Source organism: Falco rusticolus, chromosome 1 (genome assembly GCF_015220075.1).
Source record: "Falco rusticolus isolate bFalRus1 chromosome 1, bFalRus1.pri, whole genome shotgun sequence".
Taxonomy (NCBI): domain Eukaryota; kingdom Metazoa; phylum Chordata; class Aves; order Falconiformes; family Falconidae; genus Falco; species Falco rusticolus.
The window spans coordinates 69,882,362-69,903,112 of record NC_051187.1 but is presented as its reverse complement, the minus strand read 5'-3'; the positions used below and the strand labels follow the sequence as shown (position 1 = coordinate 69,903,112).

The window sequence follows — 20,751 nt, the reverse complement described above, 5'->3', positions numbered from 1 at the left end:
TACTTATAACTTAATGCGACTGATAATGTCATGTGTGACATACACATACTTACTTATTTTCATTCCTTTTCATGATTCCGCTTTTTTATTCATTACAGATTTAGTTTGACTACTAATAGGAAGGCATATTCATTCATAGTATATAGGAATTATTAGAATACCCAGAAACCATTACAGCATGTAAAGTTACATTGTTAGATAAAGTTACTTTGTTATATTGTTCAGAAAAAAACCAAAGAGCAATACTTTTAAAGAAACTAACTTGAATACACATAAAGTAAATTAATGTCTCTGTTAAAGCTGAGTCAGGACTAAAATCCATAACATTTGCTCCAATAGGAATCAAAATATGATCACAGGAGAATTTTCAACAAAAGTTATCTGAAAAAAATGTACTTTCATATATTTAAATTTAAATACTTGAAACATTGCAAAAAATCTGTGGAGAGATAAAATCTCCTAAGACAAAACTGTAAATTTGTTCCTGGAAAAAGCTATATTAAAAATAATTTCATGATCTGGTATAACTGATATCTTTCATATATCTGGTATAAGTGATAGCTATTTAGAAACAGTTTCTCACTTAAAAAAAGGTCATATACTTTTGTGTACCTTTAAGGACAAACGATACAAATAATATGCAACATAACAATGCAATAGAATTTATATGGTATATTTAAATTTTAATGTACTATGTATTTTATAGAACTTAAATAGTATTTATTAGAAACTTCATGGCTGTGAAGTGCAGTTCAGGCCTCTTATGCATAACTTTTATACAGAAACAGACATTCATAATGCCTCTTGAGTAATAATACAAAAGTGAACATTATCTGACATTTCCATATTCCTCCTTACACATTTTTGCTGAATAAAGAGCAGAAGCATCATAATCACTGCCGCTTTTGAAATCATTTTACCATTCAAATTAACTGAAAATTAATTTCAGGGCTTTGTGAGACCTTCACATTAACGTAAAATCAGTTCATTGTGTTGCTTTACTTTTCATTCAAGCTAAGGTGCTTTTTTTCTCCACAGTTTTAACAGCATCAACTATGTTGGCTGACCAAAGCAAATAAAAATAACAGAAACACAGTGACTGCTGAAAGAAAAAAAGAGCTGGAACATTTCTGTGAGGAAAGATATGTATAGCCACCCCCAGGAAGGTTTTGAGATTTCTCCCCCCCCCTAGAACACATTATTTCATTCACGTGGAATGAACGACTGATGATGCTTCCCCCTCACTCCCTTACATGCTCACAACTCATTAGAACTGCAAAACCAGTTAAACCATCCATCTTAGATCTCAGCAGCTGGGTTCCTAAAACTGTTTTCAGAGTAGCCAATTTTCTCACTTACTGGGTATTCACTTGTCACTTGTGTGAAAGGATATCAACCTGACTGATGCAGCCCTGTCTACAGAACTGCACCTTTTTCTCTGTGACTCATTCTGTACACTCGGATGGTTTTACGATAATAGCACATGGCTCAGATTTTCCAGTACATTCGGTGTATTGGCAGTCACATCAGAAATGTAAGTCATAGTAGTTTCTCCATAATGGTAACGTGCACTCAGTTTGCAATGCTTGTGGAGGAAAAATCTAGACAAAGAGATAAATAGCAGCAGTGACACATGGACAAGTATCTATCCACTAGATAATCCCAATTCTAACTAATAAACATTTTTCAGGAAAGTTGGTAATTGTTCCCAGGATAAATGCTCTGGATTCTAACTAGAACATCAGTCAAGCATACATTCTCCAACAGAGCTTGGAAAGGTATGTGAAGTTCAAGGATTTTTTGGAGGAGTGGCATTTTTCAGTTCAGAAAATGTAGAGGACATAGAGTAGTGGTCCTCAAACTACGGCCCGTGGGCTGGATACGCCCCCCCAGGGTCCTCAATCCAGCCCCCGCTATTTACAGAACCCCCCTGCCCCCCCGCGGGGGGTTGGGGGGGGAACCAAGCAGCCGCAGATGGCTGCCTGCCACTGCATCCGCGCACTGGGCCCCTGGTTAAAACGTTTGAGGACCCCTGACATAGAGTATTTAGTCACAATCTAACAGAAGAGATCAAGATAAAATTTTGTTTGGGATTGTGTGATACTGTGCTAAAACAAGCAGGTATAACAGCCAGACCTTATTTTTGATAAATACAAGAACTAACTAAAGCCCCAAAAGAGAATTAAATCATCACACAAATTATATGCAAGGCTTATGTGGGCAGGGAGGGTTTCACTGCATGTAATCTGGAGGCATTAGTCCCCAAAAGAAACCAAAAAGTTGAGACATGAGTAGCCATATGCCAAGGACATGCTCTTGCAATTTCTAGGAACTGAGCCCTGAGAAGACTGTGAATAGCACTCTGGGCTTAGCACTACGTAAAAAAGGATTGGAACGGTGAACCAACCCCTGCTGTTTGGTTCTACTGTGTTCAGAGAAGTAAATTCTTTCAAAAATACAAATTGCAGAAAGAAATATTCAACTACAGCATAATTTATTTCTATAGGAGAAACAGCCCAGTAAATCTGCATTCACCTTTTCAGTCACAAAGGAATAACATCAGAACCATTCTTTGAAATAAAAAGACAAAATATTCTCTATAGTCTGTCATTCTAAATGAAAACTATTCATATCCAAGCATCATGCACAATAGCTCACGAAAAAAATAAATTAAAAATGCCTTTTGTTTTATACAACAGGATGTCAGAATTGCCAATAAGCAGCCTGGATCTCCACAGTCTGCCAGGTAGGGGCAGTGAATCTCACAACAGGCTCTAGGTATTTTTCCCTAGTGAGAAATAGTAAGCTTCCACTGTGCACCTCTGTAATTTTTGCAGTTTACTACCAGATAGATACAAATCCTGCCACACAGATTATGGAAGAATCATCAGCCAGGCACTGCTCTAACAGACTTCTTCTCTAGCAGTATTTAATATATATTAGCAAGAAGATATTCTGAAACATGAAAGTTTCAGAAGTCAGCAATATCTTCTGGCTTGATCTAAAAGTTTGGTGGGGCTTTTTAACACTTTGGCCAGCTATAATTTGTCAAAATTTAATGGGCATATTTATGTCATATGTACAACAGTGGTTGTGTATGTCTGTGTACCACACATGCACGAAACCCAGGTCTCTAACATTCTGTTGCTTTTTCAGAATCGTATCTCATTTTGTGTTCAGTATGAGTGTGCTCAATTAATGATTTGCTAGTCACTCTCATTGTTCAGCGTACAACCCTTTACCATACTTATGTATTTATGCTACAGCCTCTTACCTTATGTGTTATTTGAACTTGCCATGAAGACAAAATTATTGTCCTCCTAATTCCTATGATATTCATCACTATGATACCAAAGGCATCGACACACATCCCTGTGAGCTAAAAGGACAGTTTTATTCTCATTTTACAAAGTGAATTTGAGACATGGAAAAAGAAATACACATTCTTATAATGACTTGTTCATGGTTCCCATTTGTAGAGATCCATTAGACCTAAATTTTTGGCATACTTAGCATATACTTGTATCGTATGGTTAAAACACAGCTCCCAGTGGCTTTCACTACAGTAACTTGCTGAAAATCCCATAGAAACCCTACAAAAGACTTCTGGATAGTGTTCAGTTTTCCTGGAAGGCATTCAAATGTCTTCAACAAGACACAATCCGTCATATATTTCCCCATCTCAGCCATTACAATGTTTCCACAGATGAAGGCAGGTATGGACAACAGCCTCCTTTACTTCATGACCCTTCAAAACATACCCCAAAAAAAGATTTGGTCCACTAATTTGAGGTCATATCATTATGCATATTCAGAAAGTGCAAGGAAACAACCCAGGATATACAAGCAATTTTACTTGTAGCATTAACTAACGTTCAAAGATACACTGTATAACCTCGCTGGCCTTTTAAGGTAGTTTTGAGTAACTTCTTAGGTCTTTTGAACAAAACTAAAGAACAATTTTCACCTTATCATTTCAGCTTGTTTATTGTCATCCAGAAGTTATTAGCAAAGTCAGAACCCACAGATGGGCCATACAAGCCTCTGTCACTTAGGTGCATGAGATGATGCATATCAACAGTAAAGTCTCAGATGCCAGCAAGAGAACTCCAGCAACGGGGTCAATGAGAGAAGAGTCAGACTTGCTGCTCTCAGATATGATCTCACCTAGATTTGGATCTAGAGAAAAGAGCAGCAACTCTGAGGAAACGCAAATGCCTTGTATTTAGAAAGTGGTTGGAAAGCTGCCTGGCAGAAAAGGACCTGTAAGTGTTGGTTGACCACCAGCTGAATATGAGCCGGCAGCGTGACCAGGGGGGCAAGAAGGCCAAGAGCACCCTGGCTTGTATTAGAAATGGTGTGTCCAGTAGCACTAGGGAAGTGATCATTCCCATGCACTCGGCACTGGTGAGGCCGCACCTCGAATCCTGTGTTCAGTGTTGGGCCCCTCACAACAAGACAGATACTGAGGTGCTGGAGCGTGTCCAGAGAAGGGCAACGGAGCTGGTGATGGGTCTGGAGCACAAGTCCTATGAGGAGCAGCTGAGGGAACTGGGGATGTTTAGCCTGTTTAGCTCAGGGGAGACCTTATGGCTCTCTACAACTACCTGAAGGGAGTTGTAGGCAGGTGGGTGTGAGTCTCTTTTCCCAGGTAACAAGTGACAGGACAAGAGGAAACGGCCTCAAGTTGCACCAGGGGAGGCTTAGATGGGATATTAGGAAAAAATTCTTCACAGAAAGGTTTTTCAAGCACTGGAACTGGCTCCCCAGGGTAGTGGTTGAGTCACCATCCCTGGAGGTATTTAAAGGACATGCAAATGTGGTGCTCAGGGACATGGCTTGATGGTAGACTTGCCAGTGCTCAGTTAATGGTTGGACTGGATGATCTTAAGGGTCTTTTCCAACCTAAATGATTCTGTGATTCTATGAGCGGATATACACAAACCACAATTTTTGAGTTTACCTCTCAGTCAGTTCTGGGCTCACTTTTACAGCAAGGAAAAAGGAGATACACTTGAAATTTGGCCTGTGTATCAGGTTCCTGATTCAGATAACAATCTGCATTTACTAAAGCTTAGCAAAGAAAACATCAGCAGAATGTTTTTAAAGAGCATATTACTTTTTTCCTACCTTCTTTCCTTGAAACAGCTCAGAGTTTTTGATGCAAAACAAAAAAGCCTCAAATCAATCCAAGTCTGACAAAATTCAGACTAAACAATTAAAGCACAGCAAAACTACAACCAAACTTGACTTTCACACAGTAATGTGAAGGAACATAATTACGGAATCAGAAATAATATTTTCATCCCAGAGCTTTTCCTACACAATAAAAAATACATTATTAAATAAGAACTCATCAACATAGTGTAACAGTTAAGAATGGAAACATACACTGCTTTCCTCTTTCTTGATGTGGTGAGAAGCATACCCTCGTAGTGGTATCGTTTTCAGGTTTGTTTTGGAATTGAGAACACTTCAGGAATTCTGGCCAAGAAGCATTTACCATACCCAGGACCGGTTCACAGCCTTCTTTTGCTGCATCACAAAATGTCCTGCAGGGCAAGAGGCCTCGACTAGAGAAAAGAGACAGAGAACAAAAATACAAAGGATTATTACTCTAGTGGACCATGAAAACTTTTTAAAAGAGAAAAAAGTAGCAAGAAACACTTTTGAAGAATTTTACTTCTACAGAGCTACAGCAAAAAGGTTCCAGATCTTCATTATTCATTGAAGGTGACGTCAGCTCTGGCTTTCAGGCTAAAACTGAAGCCCAAATCAAGCTCAGAAGAGTTTCTGAGTTCAATTCTGTGCAAGCTGAAGTTGAGATTTCATCAATAGTTGGAACTAATATAATGGTGTAGTGACACCACAAAGCAGAAAGCTTGCTTCTTCATCCTTTCCTTCTCAGGTTTGCATCTTGGATATCATTTGCAAACATGCACTTCATTATACTTCTTCACATAGAAGCCTCATTGAGATCCCACATACCACATCTAACATGTTTTCTCCTGTACCCTTATCCTGATTAAATTTTCAACACCACTTTTTTCAGTTTATATGTAAATTAGTGCAGAATCTTTTGAGCTATAGCAAATCCAATTTTGCTTCATTCATAACTATTCATAATGCCACAGAAAAGATCTTTTTTCCTAGTACATTACTTAGATCACATCATCTTTCTCTTTGCGTCTGACTCTTGGTTGTACCTGCCCATCCCAAAAACATGGCTAGAACTCCATGTTCAGTGGCCTAAATTGAAAAAGTCCACAGTACTCAACAGTTTCCTACTTAGTGTTTCATTTTACAGTAACAGAGAAAACCACAGAACTATTAGCAACCATGTGACATGGCAGCAAACCCTGCAAGCAAGGAATAAAAAGCTGCCAGTGCTGCCTGACTACCAGTGGTACATGAAGAAATGTGTGTAAAGCAAAATATTCATTTGCATAAGTATTCTGAAGTCAGTACAGTTGCTTTTCTCTGCTTAGTATCTTAACAAGAGGAGTGTGCTGCCAGTCTTGTTGCTGAGTTCATTACATACTTCAGTTGGAACCACTGTTTCAAAATAAGTATCTTTAGGCATACATCCTCAAGCTAATGCTAAGGACTTTGACACAATGCACTTTATGTGCTGCAGTATTGAAATTAATCTCAGAAACAAGCCAAGGACCTTTATCTCTACAACTGTCTCCTTGCAGCTTCCTAGCTGGCAGCTTACTTGCTGCTTGGAAAGAAGCAGATGTATTTTGAAATAGTAATTTTCACCACCAGATTGTGATATGTTGAAAGACAGAAAATTTCAGCACCATAAAGCACATATCTGGCTGTGTACAAAACCAAGAACAAATGGTCCCTCCTGATGACAGGAAGAGCTGCCATTTACTAGTTCTGCACATTGTACCAGCAAATTAAAAGTTCGCTATCTGACCTGTAACGGCTCTTCAGATAAAGATGTTCTAAAACACTCCTGTTTTTCACAGAATCTCTTTGATATGGAAAGAAACAAAGGGCACAGCAAGAGCTCTACAGTAGCCATCACTGCCTCCTGACTGGAGCCTAAGAAACTCCCTAAATCAAGGGGATTTGACAAGGCAAGTGACTGTCTCTAGTCACTTTCATTTAGGCTTCTGGACATTTTTTAGCTTTTCATTTTCAACTAATTACTACTTCTAAAATGTTATATTAGCATAAGCACCCGTGGGCAGAGGTATTCATATGAGCAGACCCACTAGTTTAACAGAGGCTCCTAAATACAGAAAATGCCAAAAGAAAAGCCACTTCTTACTACAGAAGGCACTTGAGTTCCAAAATATCTGTAAGAAATAAGGTGCCATATAACTAAAATGGAGTACTGACTTGATCTATTTTTGGATGCTAGCCATTTAATTTACTCATACTGATATGCGTAGAGTTACCTTCTTGTTTATTTTTTAGGAAAACGCATGATATGCTACAAAATTACATTACAGTGAAAAGGAATGTAAGCAGTGATTCTACCTCGTTAATCGTAAATGGTTCCCACTAGTCCAATGGAGCATACATGATGATCACAAGCAGTAATTTGAAGGCAGTATATTCTGCTGCCTTGGTGGTTGGTTTTTTTCCAGAGAAGAGATAGCACGGACATTAATAAGTCCATGACTGAGATCTACTTGAGTTTACCACAGCTAACCAAATTTATACTGCTCTTATGATTTGTACAAATGTGACTGCTATTTGGAAAAAAAAAACCCAAAACAAGACACAAAGAGTTCTTGAGGACTCTCAGATGAACTTTTATACAAGTGTGAGGTATGTGATATGACCTCTGTTCTCCTTGACCCACCTAAACTAATTTCCAAAGCACCACACTGCAGCTATTGCCTGACATATAGCCATCAGATAATAGTAGTAAGAGTATGCTAATTTCTTCAAGTGCAACTTTAGCAAAGTTCAATATATAGTTCATTGTTTCCAAAGGTCTCTCAACATACTGATCATTCATTTCAATGGAAATTTTTCAAATAATAGTAAAAACTTATATTAAAACATAACTATGCACAGTTAAATTTACATGTAATAGTTAAAAAATTTCTTAAAATGTTAGATGAGTATTTTTTTCTGAATATTCATCTGCATATTAAATTGAGTATATCTATATGAAAAAAATCACAAATATAGAACGTTCACCTCATTTGTTCAGCTTATGAAGTCCACCATTTGAATATTACAGTGCAGTGTAAATGTTTCGATATTGTATTGGGGTTTGTGGCAAGGTTTTGGTAGTGGGGGGGCTACAGGGGTGGCTTCTGTGAGAAGCTGCCAGAAGCTTCCCATATGTCCAATAGAGCCAGCTCCAAGACCGACCTGCCACTGGTCAAGACCAAGCCCGTCAGCTTGGTGGTAGTGCCTCTGGGATAGTATATTTAAGAAGCAGAAAAAAACCTGCACAAATGCAGCCAGAGAGAGAGAAGTGAAAATATGTGAGAGCAATAACTCTGCAGACACTCAGTCAGTGAAGGAGGAGGAGAAGGCACTGGAGCAGAGATTCACCTGCAGCCTGTGGTGAAGACCAGGGTGAGGCAGCCTGTGCCCCTGCAGCCTGTGGAGGTCAATGGTAGAGCAGATATCCACCTGCAGCCCAAGAAGGACCCCACACCAGAGCAGGTGGATGCCCAAAGGCAGCTGTGACCCCTGGAGCAGGCTCCTGGCCGGTCCTGTCAACCCATGGAGAGAGGAGCCCGGGCTGGAGCAGTTTTGCTGGTAGGACTTGTGACCATATGGGGGACCCCATGCTGGAGCAGTTCATGAATAATGGTAGCCCATGGGAAGGACTCATGTGTGAGAAGTTTGTGGAGGACTGTCTCTCATGGGAGGGACCCCATGCTGGAGCAGGGGAATAGTGTGAGTAGTCCTCGCACTGAGGGAAGGAACAGCAGAGACAACATGTGATGAACTGACTGCAACCCCTATTCCCCATTCCTCTGTGCCACTTGTGGGGAGGAGATAGAGAAAAGCAATTGTAAAGTTAAGACTGGGAAGAAGGGAGGGATGCGGGGAAGCTGTTTTAAGATTTAGGTTTTATATTTTTCATTATCCTAGTCTGATTTGATTGGCAATAAATACATTTTCTCCAAGTCATGTCTGTTTGCTCGTGACAGTAATTACCAAGTGATCTCCCTGCCCTTATCTCGACCTATGAGCCTTTCATTATATTTTCTTTCCTCTGTCCAGCTGAGGAGGGGAGTGATAGAGAAGCTTTGGTGGGCACCTGGCCTCTAGACAAGGCCAAACCACCACAGATGGACACTGCACAAGAATAACTTAGAAATTACTAGGCTTCTAAAAAATAACTGCATAGTGATTAAATAAGCCAAGAAGAATTTGCAATCTCTAGAGAAGCTCTGAAAAATCAGAAAACATAGGATTATCCAGCAATTAATGCAATATTTGGCCCAGTTTCAGTGATGTGTGCTCCATAAATTAAATATTCCTGGATAATGATCAAGTTTACTATGGACATATCACACAATCTACTGAAGGATGACAAGGTGATTAAAAATCTCCATCTTGATTAGTCTAATTTACAGCTACTTAGAGACCAATCATTTTAAAAATAAAATGGCAGATCTATGACAATCTTACCATAATTTATTTGACACCAGTGGCAGGCACAGCGTCAGGTTATAACATATTAGGGTGTGATTCGGCTATTCAGGATACTGATGGAAAAAACTCTTGCTGAAAGAACAAATATATGACATATTTTTAACTCTGTGATCGGTTTTCCCACACTTAAAAGTTCATACTTCAGTTATTTCAGCTGCATAGAAATATCAGTATTAAGAATTGTATGGCACCAAAAGAAATAAAAATATTATTTATAGTTTATTTAAAAGTATATTAAAGGGTAAAGAGAATAAATAGTTTTCAATTTGCATAAGGTAACTTCAGAGAAGCTATTTATCAAAAGAGTTTTGTATCAATGAAGCACACATATACAATACAGTATATGCTCTAAAAATGTTAGCTGATTTTAAGCTTCCAAAGAGACTACACACTTCCTGAGAGCAGGTGATCCAAATTCCTCTTCATGCCAATCACCCAGAGTTCACTTAAATTGGAATTTAAATTGCCCCATTATAATCCTACATGAATCTAGTCCTTATCACTCACTTAAAGACATTTCACATTTTTAGAGGTATTCTTTTCAGAAATTACTCTTTCTGTAATACGGACTTCTCTTTTTTGCAATCACATTACCAAGCACAGGGCTCATCAGTAGACTCTGTAAGTCACTTAAGTGGTTATTCTGAGTAATAGAAATTATCAAAGGAGTATGCTACAAGAAGCAGTAATGAGGGAAAAGATCCTTTAGGCAACTATTTTTCTCGCTGCAGAAATTAAAAGATTTTTAAAGGAACAATTGTTAAAGGCAGCTCAATGGTCTGGCTCTCAAACTCAGCAGCCACTGAGGGCATGGCTTGTGATGTATGTCTTTTCTGGAAGCAGCAGCAGCATATGCAGCTCTTGTTCCCAAATGTCTGCATCTGTTTCTGGGCTGCTTTCAGTTTTGCAGTAACAACTATTTGTAGGCTGTATAGTAAGCTAGGTCAAGTAACTGATCCAGCTGAAAAGTAATATGACCAAAAAAAATATTCTTTTTTCTCATCTGACAACTGAATTGGCCTCTCCAAAGGGATACAGGCAAAGCAGGCATAAGATGTCAGGAAAGGGAGAGGCAGAAACTGCTAAAGCTGACAAACGCATTAAATAAAATATACAACTAACCATCCTACAGGGCCTCTCCATGCAACAACCTAGTAAATTCTATTATATATCTAGGTTCATTATTTCCTGTAGCATTTCTTAGTGTCTTCACTGGTAAAAACACTGCCACAGCCAAGCCCTATTCAGAAATTCATTATTGCAATTTTACAGGTTAAAACAATAGAGGGTAAATGACTTGCAAAAGGTTGTAAATGAAGTTGGTGTATCAGAGCTGAAAATACAGTAGGAAGATCACGCTTAGGACTCACAACTGTTGGCCACACCTGTTCTGGCTAAATGTCACATTTGCAGTTCAGTAGACAACCTGACTGAAGGCAGACCGATTAACATTTACAGCTACTGCTGGTCCTCATTACTGATGTTTCCCCAACTCCATCCCTTCAGTTGTTCCAGGATAACTGTTTCTGTGGCTGCACAGTAAGCTGTATTGAGCCAAGTTAAAAACAACTGTAGGGTATTTTGCTGGATTAATTTTTCATCCAAATCTGTTTAAGGAAACTTTTAAACTGGCACAGCTATCGGAGTATTAATCATACTACAGCCCTGCTATAGAGCACTGTTGGGTAACCCACTGTAGCAGTCATACACACACATTCTAAGAATGATGGTAGATCTAAGGTCTGAAGCAGAATAAAGGAACAGGTAATAAAACTGTGAGAGACTGCTGGTGTGAGGATGAGGATACACTGGAAAACCCATGAAATGTGAAAATTATGGAAAGAAGAAAACTGAGATTATCCTTTGTGTTTCTACAGTCCTGAAACCAAACAAGTTGAAGTGACAAGCTGACACACCAGCCATTGTTAGTTCTAATTGTCATTAATACTTTCCAGGATTTTCTAACAATAAAAACTTCCACAGAATATAAATGTCACAGAAGGAAGTTTCTACAGTAGAGCAAACACCACACCCAGGACTACAGCTTTTTAGAGTTCTTGTGAAATCTTTCTCTGTACCCTCTCACAATCCTCCAACTTGCAGAGCAGCATATTCAGTCACTGAATAGAGCTATATGAGGCAAACATAAAAATCTCAGTATTAGTTTCTGATTCACATATTTGTAAATATATGGGCTGCTTAAGGTTTTATTTTCACATCAAGAAAATCATGTATTTCTGTCTTTCATTGTTCAGTTTTCACCTTTATCTTGCAACTGTTTGGAAAGATTGTATTTTCTTTTTTTATTTTGTCTCCAGAGATGGGTTTAAATCTGAAATTGGCTTCTTTACATGGTAATAAAATCTGAGAAGACAGATTATTTTAGATTTTTGTAGCTATTTCACTTGACAAAATTATGTTGAATCCGTATAGCAGCATTTAGGGAAGGCACCTCAACTGCATGCAGTGCTTTGTAGCACTGAATGTAGAGCTAGCTGCACATATGTTTCTGACTTCCCACTTTGTTTTTAGCTCAAAGGCATGTGCTGTGTTCTTGAAGCAGGTTGCTCTGTATAAGTACAGATATGCATAATTAACCTGTAAAAGGACTACACAGAACCCACAGTCTGAGAAACACCTAACACCTTAAAGGAGAAAAAAGGCCTCAGAGGTGATCCTGGCAAAAGGCAGCAGTGGCTCAGTTCCTCGGAGGTGGGACACTGAAGAATGGCTCCAGCTGTTTACACAGGATTAAGGCCTACTATTAATTGGTCAAATTGCTGGTAGATGCCCACTCATCTGCCCTGGAGGGACCGAGTATAAGGATTCACAGCTAGTGCAGAAAGCTACTTTTCACTCATGCACTCCTGAATATTTGATCTGCTATCACGGGGTTGGTAATTACAGATGAGCCACAAGAGGAATGCCCTTTCCAAGAGATTGAAAAAAGCCTAGTTTATACAATGAGAAAGAAAAAGCTGGAGGTACTGAATGGATTGCATGAAAGAGCAGGCAGTCTATGAGAACACAGTAGTCTCATATATATAAGATACCTTATATTTTTTCCTCTAAAAATAACAAATCCAATTAAGTATTCCTTAATAGTTGTCATATCTGGTGGCAAACGAAAAGAGACAGCTAAAGAGTTACACTTGCAGAAGTCTTAGAACAGATCACTGATATCCAAGAGTCCCATACTTAACAAAGAGCTCACACAAAACTTTGAAGGCTCTTCAGACAGAGGAAGGGAATATAAATTCCTGATTCCAGTGAAAGTGGAAGTGGGAACAAACCCAAAGGTACCATTAGATTAAAAAGACTCCTCTTACCCATCCAGAAATGAATAAAGAAGGCAGCAGCTGCTGTTGAATTTCACATCTCTTTCAGGCCTAGCAACACTTTTCAGACAATGTAGCCAAACTCAGCTGACATCTGTAAGGATGGACACATACAGTCTCTAAAATGCAGGTTAGAATTTTTAGTCAGTGTAATAATTTATTTTGTAGACAAACTCCAGATAAATTATTTTTACCAAAATAAGGAGTTATTTCTATCTGGAATCAGCAACAAACAGAAACTCAGAAATCCACTCCAACCCTTCAGTCACTTTCTGGATATGACAGCACCATCTGTCACAGCTGAGCTTATAATACCCTAACAATCAAAGCCACTTAATGAATACCCTCTACAGCAGAATCACTTTCTCTGTTCTACCATACTTAGCAAAGTGCTGCATAAATTTTGCAATATACCATTGAAATTATTACCACAAAAAAGCTAGCAAAATGATTTAATGTGTTTTGTATGATGACCATAATCTGCTGAGAGGATGTGTGCTGACTAAAGCAGCCAGTTCTTCCCGATTTCTCTTACTGGTCCCATCACTTGATTCAAACATGACAGTGAAAATGGGAGAGATGTAGTAAATGAACTCATTAAAGCTATAGTTCAGCCAGGAATCAGTTTAAATAAATATTAAGACTATTTCTACAATTATGAGCTCTTTTTACAATCTTGTACCATTTGCCAAAATTTCTCCTAAATTAAGTCAAATTTCTGAATACTGTCGCTTACGTTTATCATGGAAACGCTGCGCACAGTCTTGATTTAGTTTACTCTAGAGAAATGTCTATTGCAAAACAGAAACTCTTAATATGCCTGAAAACCCAGGTTACAAGACTTTTTGATGTTGGCAAACAAAATTCACACTTGGCAAAGACAAACTGTCAGTGAAATGGAAGTCTTCTGAATCACACAAAACTAGTTCAACCACAGCATTGCTGCAGGAATTCTGTAGTAACATAATAACTGTAATAAAAGTGAGGAAATCATACACTGCACAGCTGCTCTGTTTGTATGACCAGGGTAATTAAGGCACCCCAAACAACATTGTGCCCAAAGGACAGCCTCCCATTTCCACAGATGACTGTGATAGGTGCCCTTAATCCAATGCAGCTTTCCAGAAATCATGCTTCTGTGTGCACTTCAGAGCACTGTCAAAAGGAAGACCTCGAGAATCAGCCTAAATTAAAACTTTTTGAGCTGCAACTTGTCAGGAATCTTGAAGAATCACAGACATGCCTATCACACATTTACACTCTACACTCCTCTCTGTCAAGCAGAAATTCATTGTAATCCCTTATCATGCTGCTTCCTCACATTGTTTCAGAAACACTTAAGCTGGCAGGAGCAGATGTCACAAAAGGAAGAAGCTGTCCTAGCTCCCCTCAGCCTGGCTTCTGAACCTCTCCCCACCTCTTTCCCCCCTCTTTGTGCCAGCATGACGCTTCATGCTGTTACACAATAAATCTGATCAGTCACTCCCAATTTAATTCAGATCAGTTTCCTGATCCAGTGTTATGGAGCTGAACAAATACTCCTGCCAGCATATGGAAAGGGCACTGTGGAGCTGGGAAACAACAAGCTAGGAAATAGGATAAGACTGATTCTTTCAACAGCACTACCAAACTATATCAACCTAAAATCTGCCATGAAACAGTGTCTAGAACATGTTGTCCAGAGAGGCTGTAGAACCTTCATCCTTAGAGATACTCAAAAGTCAATAGGAAATGGCCCTAAGCAATCTCATCCATCTTTACATGGCCCTGATCTGAGCAAGGAGGTAGACTAGAAGCGCTCCAAAGGTCCTTTCCCAGCTGCATGATCCTGTAATTTGCCTGTCCTGCTCAGCCTGGGAGTGGTAAGCATGGTGCTTACCATTATGGTCTCCAGTAGGGCAACAACAACATCTCTCAGGAGACACAAACTTATGCCAGCAAGGTTAGTATGTTTCACTAGCTGAACTCTCATTAGTTTTTAACTGCAGATGGTTTAAAAGTTCTTTATTAATAAGCTGGGCACTAAAAGAGGCTAAACATGAGCTGAAAAGCACACAAATTCTTAGAGAATTCTTTAACCACTGTTCAATCCAACCCCCTTTTTTTTATTAACTTCTACAAAAAATGGTGTGCTTGTACCTACTAGAGGAGTTTTGCTATAGTAAGATAAAATGTTCTGTCATCTACACATTTTTGGTTTTGAATCCAGGTGCACAAGTCAGGAGACTACCAGTGTTAATACGCCTGTAATGTTTGTGAAAATGCAGTTTTACTCAAAGCTTCTGTTCTAGAACTACTGCAATTTATTAAATGAAATTAATCTCATTTTGTAAAAACTATGTGTTTTTTCTAGAAGATCTATTAAATTAACAAACAAACATTAACAAAAAAACATGTTCATATTATCATTTCTTGTAAACAGTTATTTGAATTACTTAAATGATCATTTTTTTATTTATAGGTAATAATATATTGCATGTGTAGGGGGATGACCTGTGATCCCTAGTTAACATACCAACTTAGAAACCAGAAACCGCAGCTCAAAGCAGATAATACACACAACAAATCATTATGACAACAGGGCTGGAGGCAATCAAACAGTAAAATATGCATTCAAAAAATAACCAACCCTCCTGATTTTCTTTTCTGCCTCCTTCCTTTCTCCTAACTCCTCTAAGCAGCATTGTGAAATATGTTTTCAAAGGGACATTCCCATGCCCAGACTGTTCTAAAAAATGTTCCTCTGCTTGATAACCTTTTAACTCTGGTCTATCCATAATTCCCACCAACATGCATTCTTTGAAAGAAGATTCTTTTGTGATTTGGAAAAAAATTCGTGCTCAGTACATTAGATCAGTGGAGAGGGCAAAACACTGTGTGCAAGTTTGATGCTCCCTGCTATGGCAAACATTGCTTTTACACCCACTGGACCACAGGCACCATTCTGGCCAACATAGGATGACATTGTATCTCTATATTACTTTTCCAGCTTCTCATTTTTTAATTAATTTCTTAAACAATCCCTTCCTTCTGTACACTGACTTCTTTACAAATTACACATGCCAGTAATTGTAAACTGCCTCTACTTCTCTGAGTGGGGGGAGAACATTTGGTCCAGCATCTAATTTCTCTGTCCTGCTTTCCATATATTTTGTCCCTGCTTTGTCATTCCCTTCTGTGGCCAGCAGGACCAGGGAAGTGATTGTCCCCCTGTACTTTCCACTGGTGAGGCTGCACCTCGAATCCTGCGTTCAGTGTTGGGCCCCTCACTACAAGACAGACACTGAGGTGCTGGAGCATGTCCAGCAAAGGGCAACGGAGCTGCTGATGGGTCTGGAGCACAAGTCCTATGAGGAGCGTCTGAGGGAACTGGGGATGTTTAGCCTGGAGAAAAGGTGGGTATCGGTCATTTCTCCCAGATGACAAGCGACAGGACAAGAGGAAACAGCCTCAAGTTGCACAAGGGGAGGTTCAGTTCTTATATTAAGAAAAAATTCTTCACCGAAACATTTTTCAAGCACTGGAACAGGCTGCCCAAGGAGGAGGTGGAATCACCGTCCCTGGAAGTGTTTAAAAAATGCATAGCCACATGCTGAAGGACACGGTTTAGTAGTAGACTTGGCAGAGCTGGGTTAACAGTTGGACTTAATCTTAAAGGTCTGTTCCAATCTAAATGATTCTATGGTACACTGCATCTGCCATCTGCTGGCACATCGCGGTAAAAAGAGTTCGGCATCAGAGACTTATCAGGCCCTTTTATGTACCAGCTCCAGTGCCACCCCTAGCTACTGGGAGGGTCCGTGACATGGAGACTTTCTCAGGGCCACTCACACTAGCTGAGCCATGACACTGACAGAGCAGCTCTCAGAGACTCTGATTTTTTCAGACACGTTAAGCCAAAATTTGGGGATTAACTTCTGTAAGTATATACATAGGTACATAAACTTCATAAAAGGAGTTCCCCTAAAGCAAACACATTTTCTCTTCTACTTCCCTTATCTTTCTAGCTTCCAACAACCATGACAAAGAGCTTACCACTTACTAGAGCAACCTCTCTGCCAAATTTCAAGTTCCATTGCTCAAATACTTGGAGATACAAGGAAGTCTTGGTGATTACAGGAATGCTTTTTCATAAGCAACCCATTTTTTCTTTTTTGTGCTCAGGACAGATATTAGGCATAAAAAAATTTAAATGGTGCTCTTTTTTTCCTTCATCTCAAAACTATACACATCTGTAGAAAGGGTCCTCTAATAAGACATGCTAATTAACTTTAAATACGGGCATTTTGGCCAATACCACATCATTATCTATACTTTCCGTAGCACTCCCTGCAAAAATAAACTTTATATTTATCACCTTTATACTGTCTCTACTTGGGGCCAAGGTGATAAGTATGACATATTGAATTCAAGGTCTGAGTTCTGAGGGACTATGCAAAGTATAATCTTCTAATTCGCATATTTTTTCTGCCTTATAACAGTTACACAAAACTAATAAGATATCTCATGATGTATGAAATTATTCATGAGTAATAAAGGCTGCATTAAGAAGAAAGATCTATCTTCAGAAATGCTACTTCTTGAATGCTGTTTCTTCAAGTTTCTTCATTTGTTTCTTGGCAAGATGGTCAAAGCCAATCTTTCAGAAATATGTGAGCATTCCTTTGAAGTCAGATGTAAACCAGCTGTTTCTAAACCCGATGTCTCACTTGTATCTCATGAAGAACATGTTCTAGTCATAGGACAGCAGAAATAAAATCTCGTTTCTTGAACAATTATCTTTCCTCAGAGAAGGAGCTGGAGTTTGAGGATTTGTTTTTGTCTAATTCCTTTCTCCATGCAAATAGTCCATCACTTTCTGAATCTGCATATTGTAGATTTTCTTTGTTCATATGTATCTCCTTATTACTTAATTTTCTGTTTGAACTATCTCTGATTAGATTCACCGCCCTTTTACTTAGGAAAAGAATTCAGGTATATTCAGCACATTCACTGAAACATGGTTTCAATCATGACCTTGCATATGACATCTGTTACTGTACATAAATACTTCCATGAGTACACAGGAACTGTTTAGTGCTATTTTACAGCTACCTTAAGCAGACATTTTCGTTACTTTGAAGCTCTACCCTATGTATTACATATGTCAACCATTTCACTTTCTTGTTGCTGTAAATCAGTTCTATTTCACCTTGAATTAGTGCATTATCAATTTGAGGGTAGACTGGAGCTGACACTGAGTACTTGCATTGTGCAGGAAACACGTTATTAAATGTTTCTTATGGCATATTGACTATCTGCCATTTAGCAACTCTACCCTCAGTGTTCCACTTCTGAAAGAATTAGACCATACAATCACTGTTATTATAATTATTGATGAAATACTCTGAGGTATTGGAAGGAATACTGACTGGTACAAATGAAAGAAAGCACAATGAAAGAAAAAAGTATGCATTTGTTCTGCTGGTCTGAGCTTTTTCAAATAACACACACCCTGCACGTTCCTCAGTTTCTCTGCTAAACTAACAGTTATACCAATTTCCTTTGTAGATTGTTTTAAATCAACAATGAAAGACACAAAAATGAATAAGAGTGGCAGATAGAGCACACTATTTTTGTGGGCAAGCATTCACAACTTTATCACACTCTCTCCCTCTCTAATTTGTGTTCACTTTTGACAGGATTTGACTATACATGTTTTTTATAAGAGGGATCTCCAAGGTTGTGTGGTTCAAGTCACAACTAGATCTAAAAACTGAAGGCTGGATTATGACTCAGTTATGCATTTAAAGATAGATTTTATAATAGTGTGTTTTCTTGTACATAATCAGTCTGTTGGATTCCCAGGGGCTCAAAGCAACATTTAAAACAAAACACATGTGATACCAAACATTCTAAATATAAAGCACTTCATCCACAAAACATCACCTCTGCTTTATTCATGAATAAAAAGTTTATAATCTTCTGTTTCAAGGCTGAATAAAAGAGATTAATCTCCTTAATAGGCAACCATTGCCAAAACTCCAGCTGGAATAGCCTCTTTGAGTCATGTTAACTTGCTTGGTCTGAAGAGGCACCATCAAAAAGAGAGCGTATTAAAAGGATGAAGCAAATCCCTGCAAGCCCGGGAAACAACCGGTAGCCACTTTATAAGCATTTGAAAGCAGACTGCACCCCATGTGCTTCTGTCATGGCAAGAAATGCACTGTATGGAGTCATGAGAAGAACATAAAAAGACAAGGCAGTGCGGGGTACAAGAAAATCATCCCACCTTCTATCTCAGAGAACTGGTAAGTGATTGCTGCCAATGCTGTAGCTTAACTTTTTAAATCAGGTAACACCAATTCTAATTAAACCATTATTGATAGGATTATGATACGGGAATCTAAATGTCCTTCCAGGACAGTTTCTCAATACAGTTACTTTAAAAATTACTCTGAAACTGTAACTTCACAAGCATGTAAAATTTAAACATTTCTTAAAAGCTGCAGAATGCAAAGTTGTCTGTGCAACTATAATTTGACGTCTCCGTGCAGTTGCATTATAAAAAGATAGCATAGCAGCCATGTCACAGACTACCTATCAGACTGTTTACCCACAGTTCCTAGCAGCTGCTATTTTGTCTTGGCACATTTACCTGCTTTTGTTACCAAATTTAGGTAGACAAAAACAAAGCTGAAACATGCCAGTGGAGGACTGCCTATCCAAACTCATGCATATTCATACCTCATTCATACACAGTTAAACCCATTATGGACTTTGCTTAACAGATATTGACTTAAATGTATGCCGATAGCTTCCTGTTCAAAGTCATAAAATAAAAATTCTCCTTAGCTATGTAAACAAGTTCTATGTGACTCTGTGAACTTTTTCTCCTAAACACTTCAAAAGCCTCCATTAACTCTAAAACCCAGGTTTTATATAATGTCTTGTTATTTTTAAATGCCTAAATGTGCACTGTAATAAAAGCAAATCAAATAAAAATTAATTTCATTGTAAGCAGGACAAAAAAAAGAAAACCTACCATGGATAAGCTTAGAGTGTAGCTCACAAAAGCAGGAAAATGGAAATAGCCCCATCACTGATCTCATTCATGGGTTGTACAAAACATGACAGTGTTCCCTTCCTCTATGAAGTTTGATTCTCTTCCATATTCTACAAGGACTTGAAAGAAATTTTCTTCCTCTCCTTTGTACCCCACCCAGAATTTTTTTAAACTGTTGGCTTATAAAATGTTTCTGGATATATTTTTTTTACCTAATATTTCATCCTAGTTTATGTCCATAATGAAAATGAGACATTTTATTTTCTTTCCTGTTATAAATTACAGAAGCTAGATGAAGACAATAAAGAAGAAAAAAGCACAAAATTGAATTTGCCACTATGAGTCATAACAGAGCAGTTCTTCAAAGGATATTTGACTGCTTACAAACTGTTCACACCTTCTTAGAACCTTTTTCCTGTTAGCCTAATTTTCACTAGTTAATATCCCATGCCCCAACATACCATGTAGCCCTTTTCTGACGACTTTGGCTTTCCACAAGTCTTGACCTGGTTGCTGTTTTGTGTAGCACAGATATTACAGCACAACAAAAATATTTGCTACATATAGACATTAACATGACAAACTCCTTTGAAAGAGTCTGAGAAGCAAAGAAAGCATTTTCCCTTCATTACATTATTTTTCCCTTTACAATCAACCAGGGGGGAAAAAAAAAAAAAAGCAAAAAGTCAAATTACAGCAGAGATTTTTTTCATCTTACAT

At 38.5% G+C, this 20,751-nt stretch overlaps 1 protein-coding gene across 1 annotated transcript in view; it reads right to left on the bottom strand.

The window, feature by feature from the left end:
* Positions 1 to 20,751, bottom strand: part of CORIN (corin, serine peptidase) — a 146,485-nt gene that overhangs the window by 64,681 nt on the left and 61,053 nt on the right. The window contains exon 5 of the mRNA XM_037393916.1: positions 5,392 to 5,573. Coding sequence (XP_037249813.1) covers positions 5,392 to 5,573 — 182 coding nt within the window. The remainder of the gene's footprint in view (positions 1 to 5,391; positions 5,574 to 20,751) is intronic.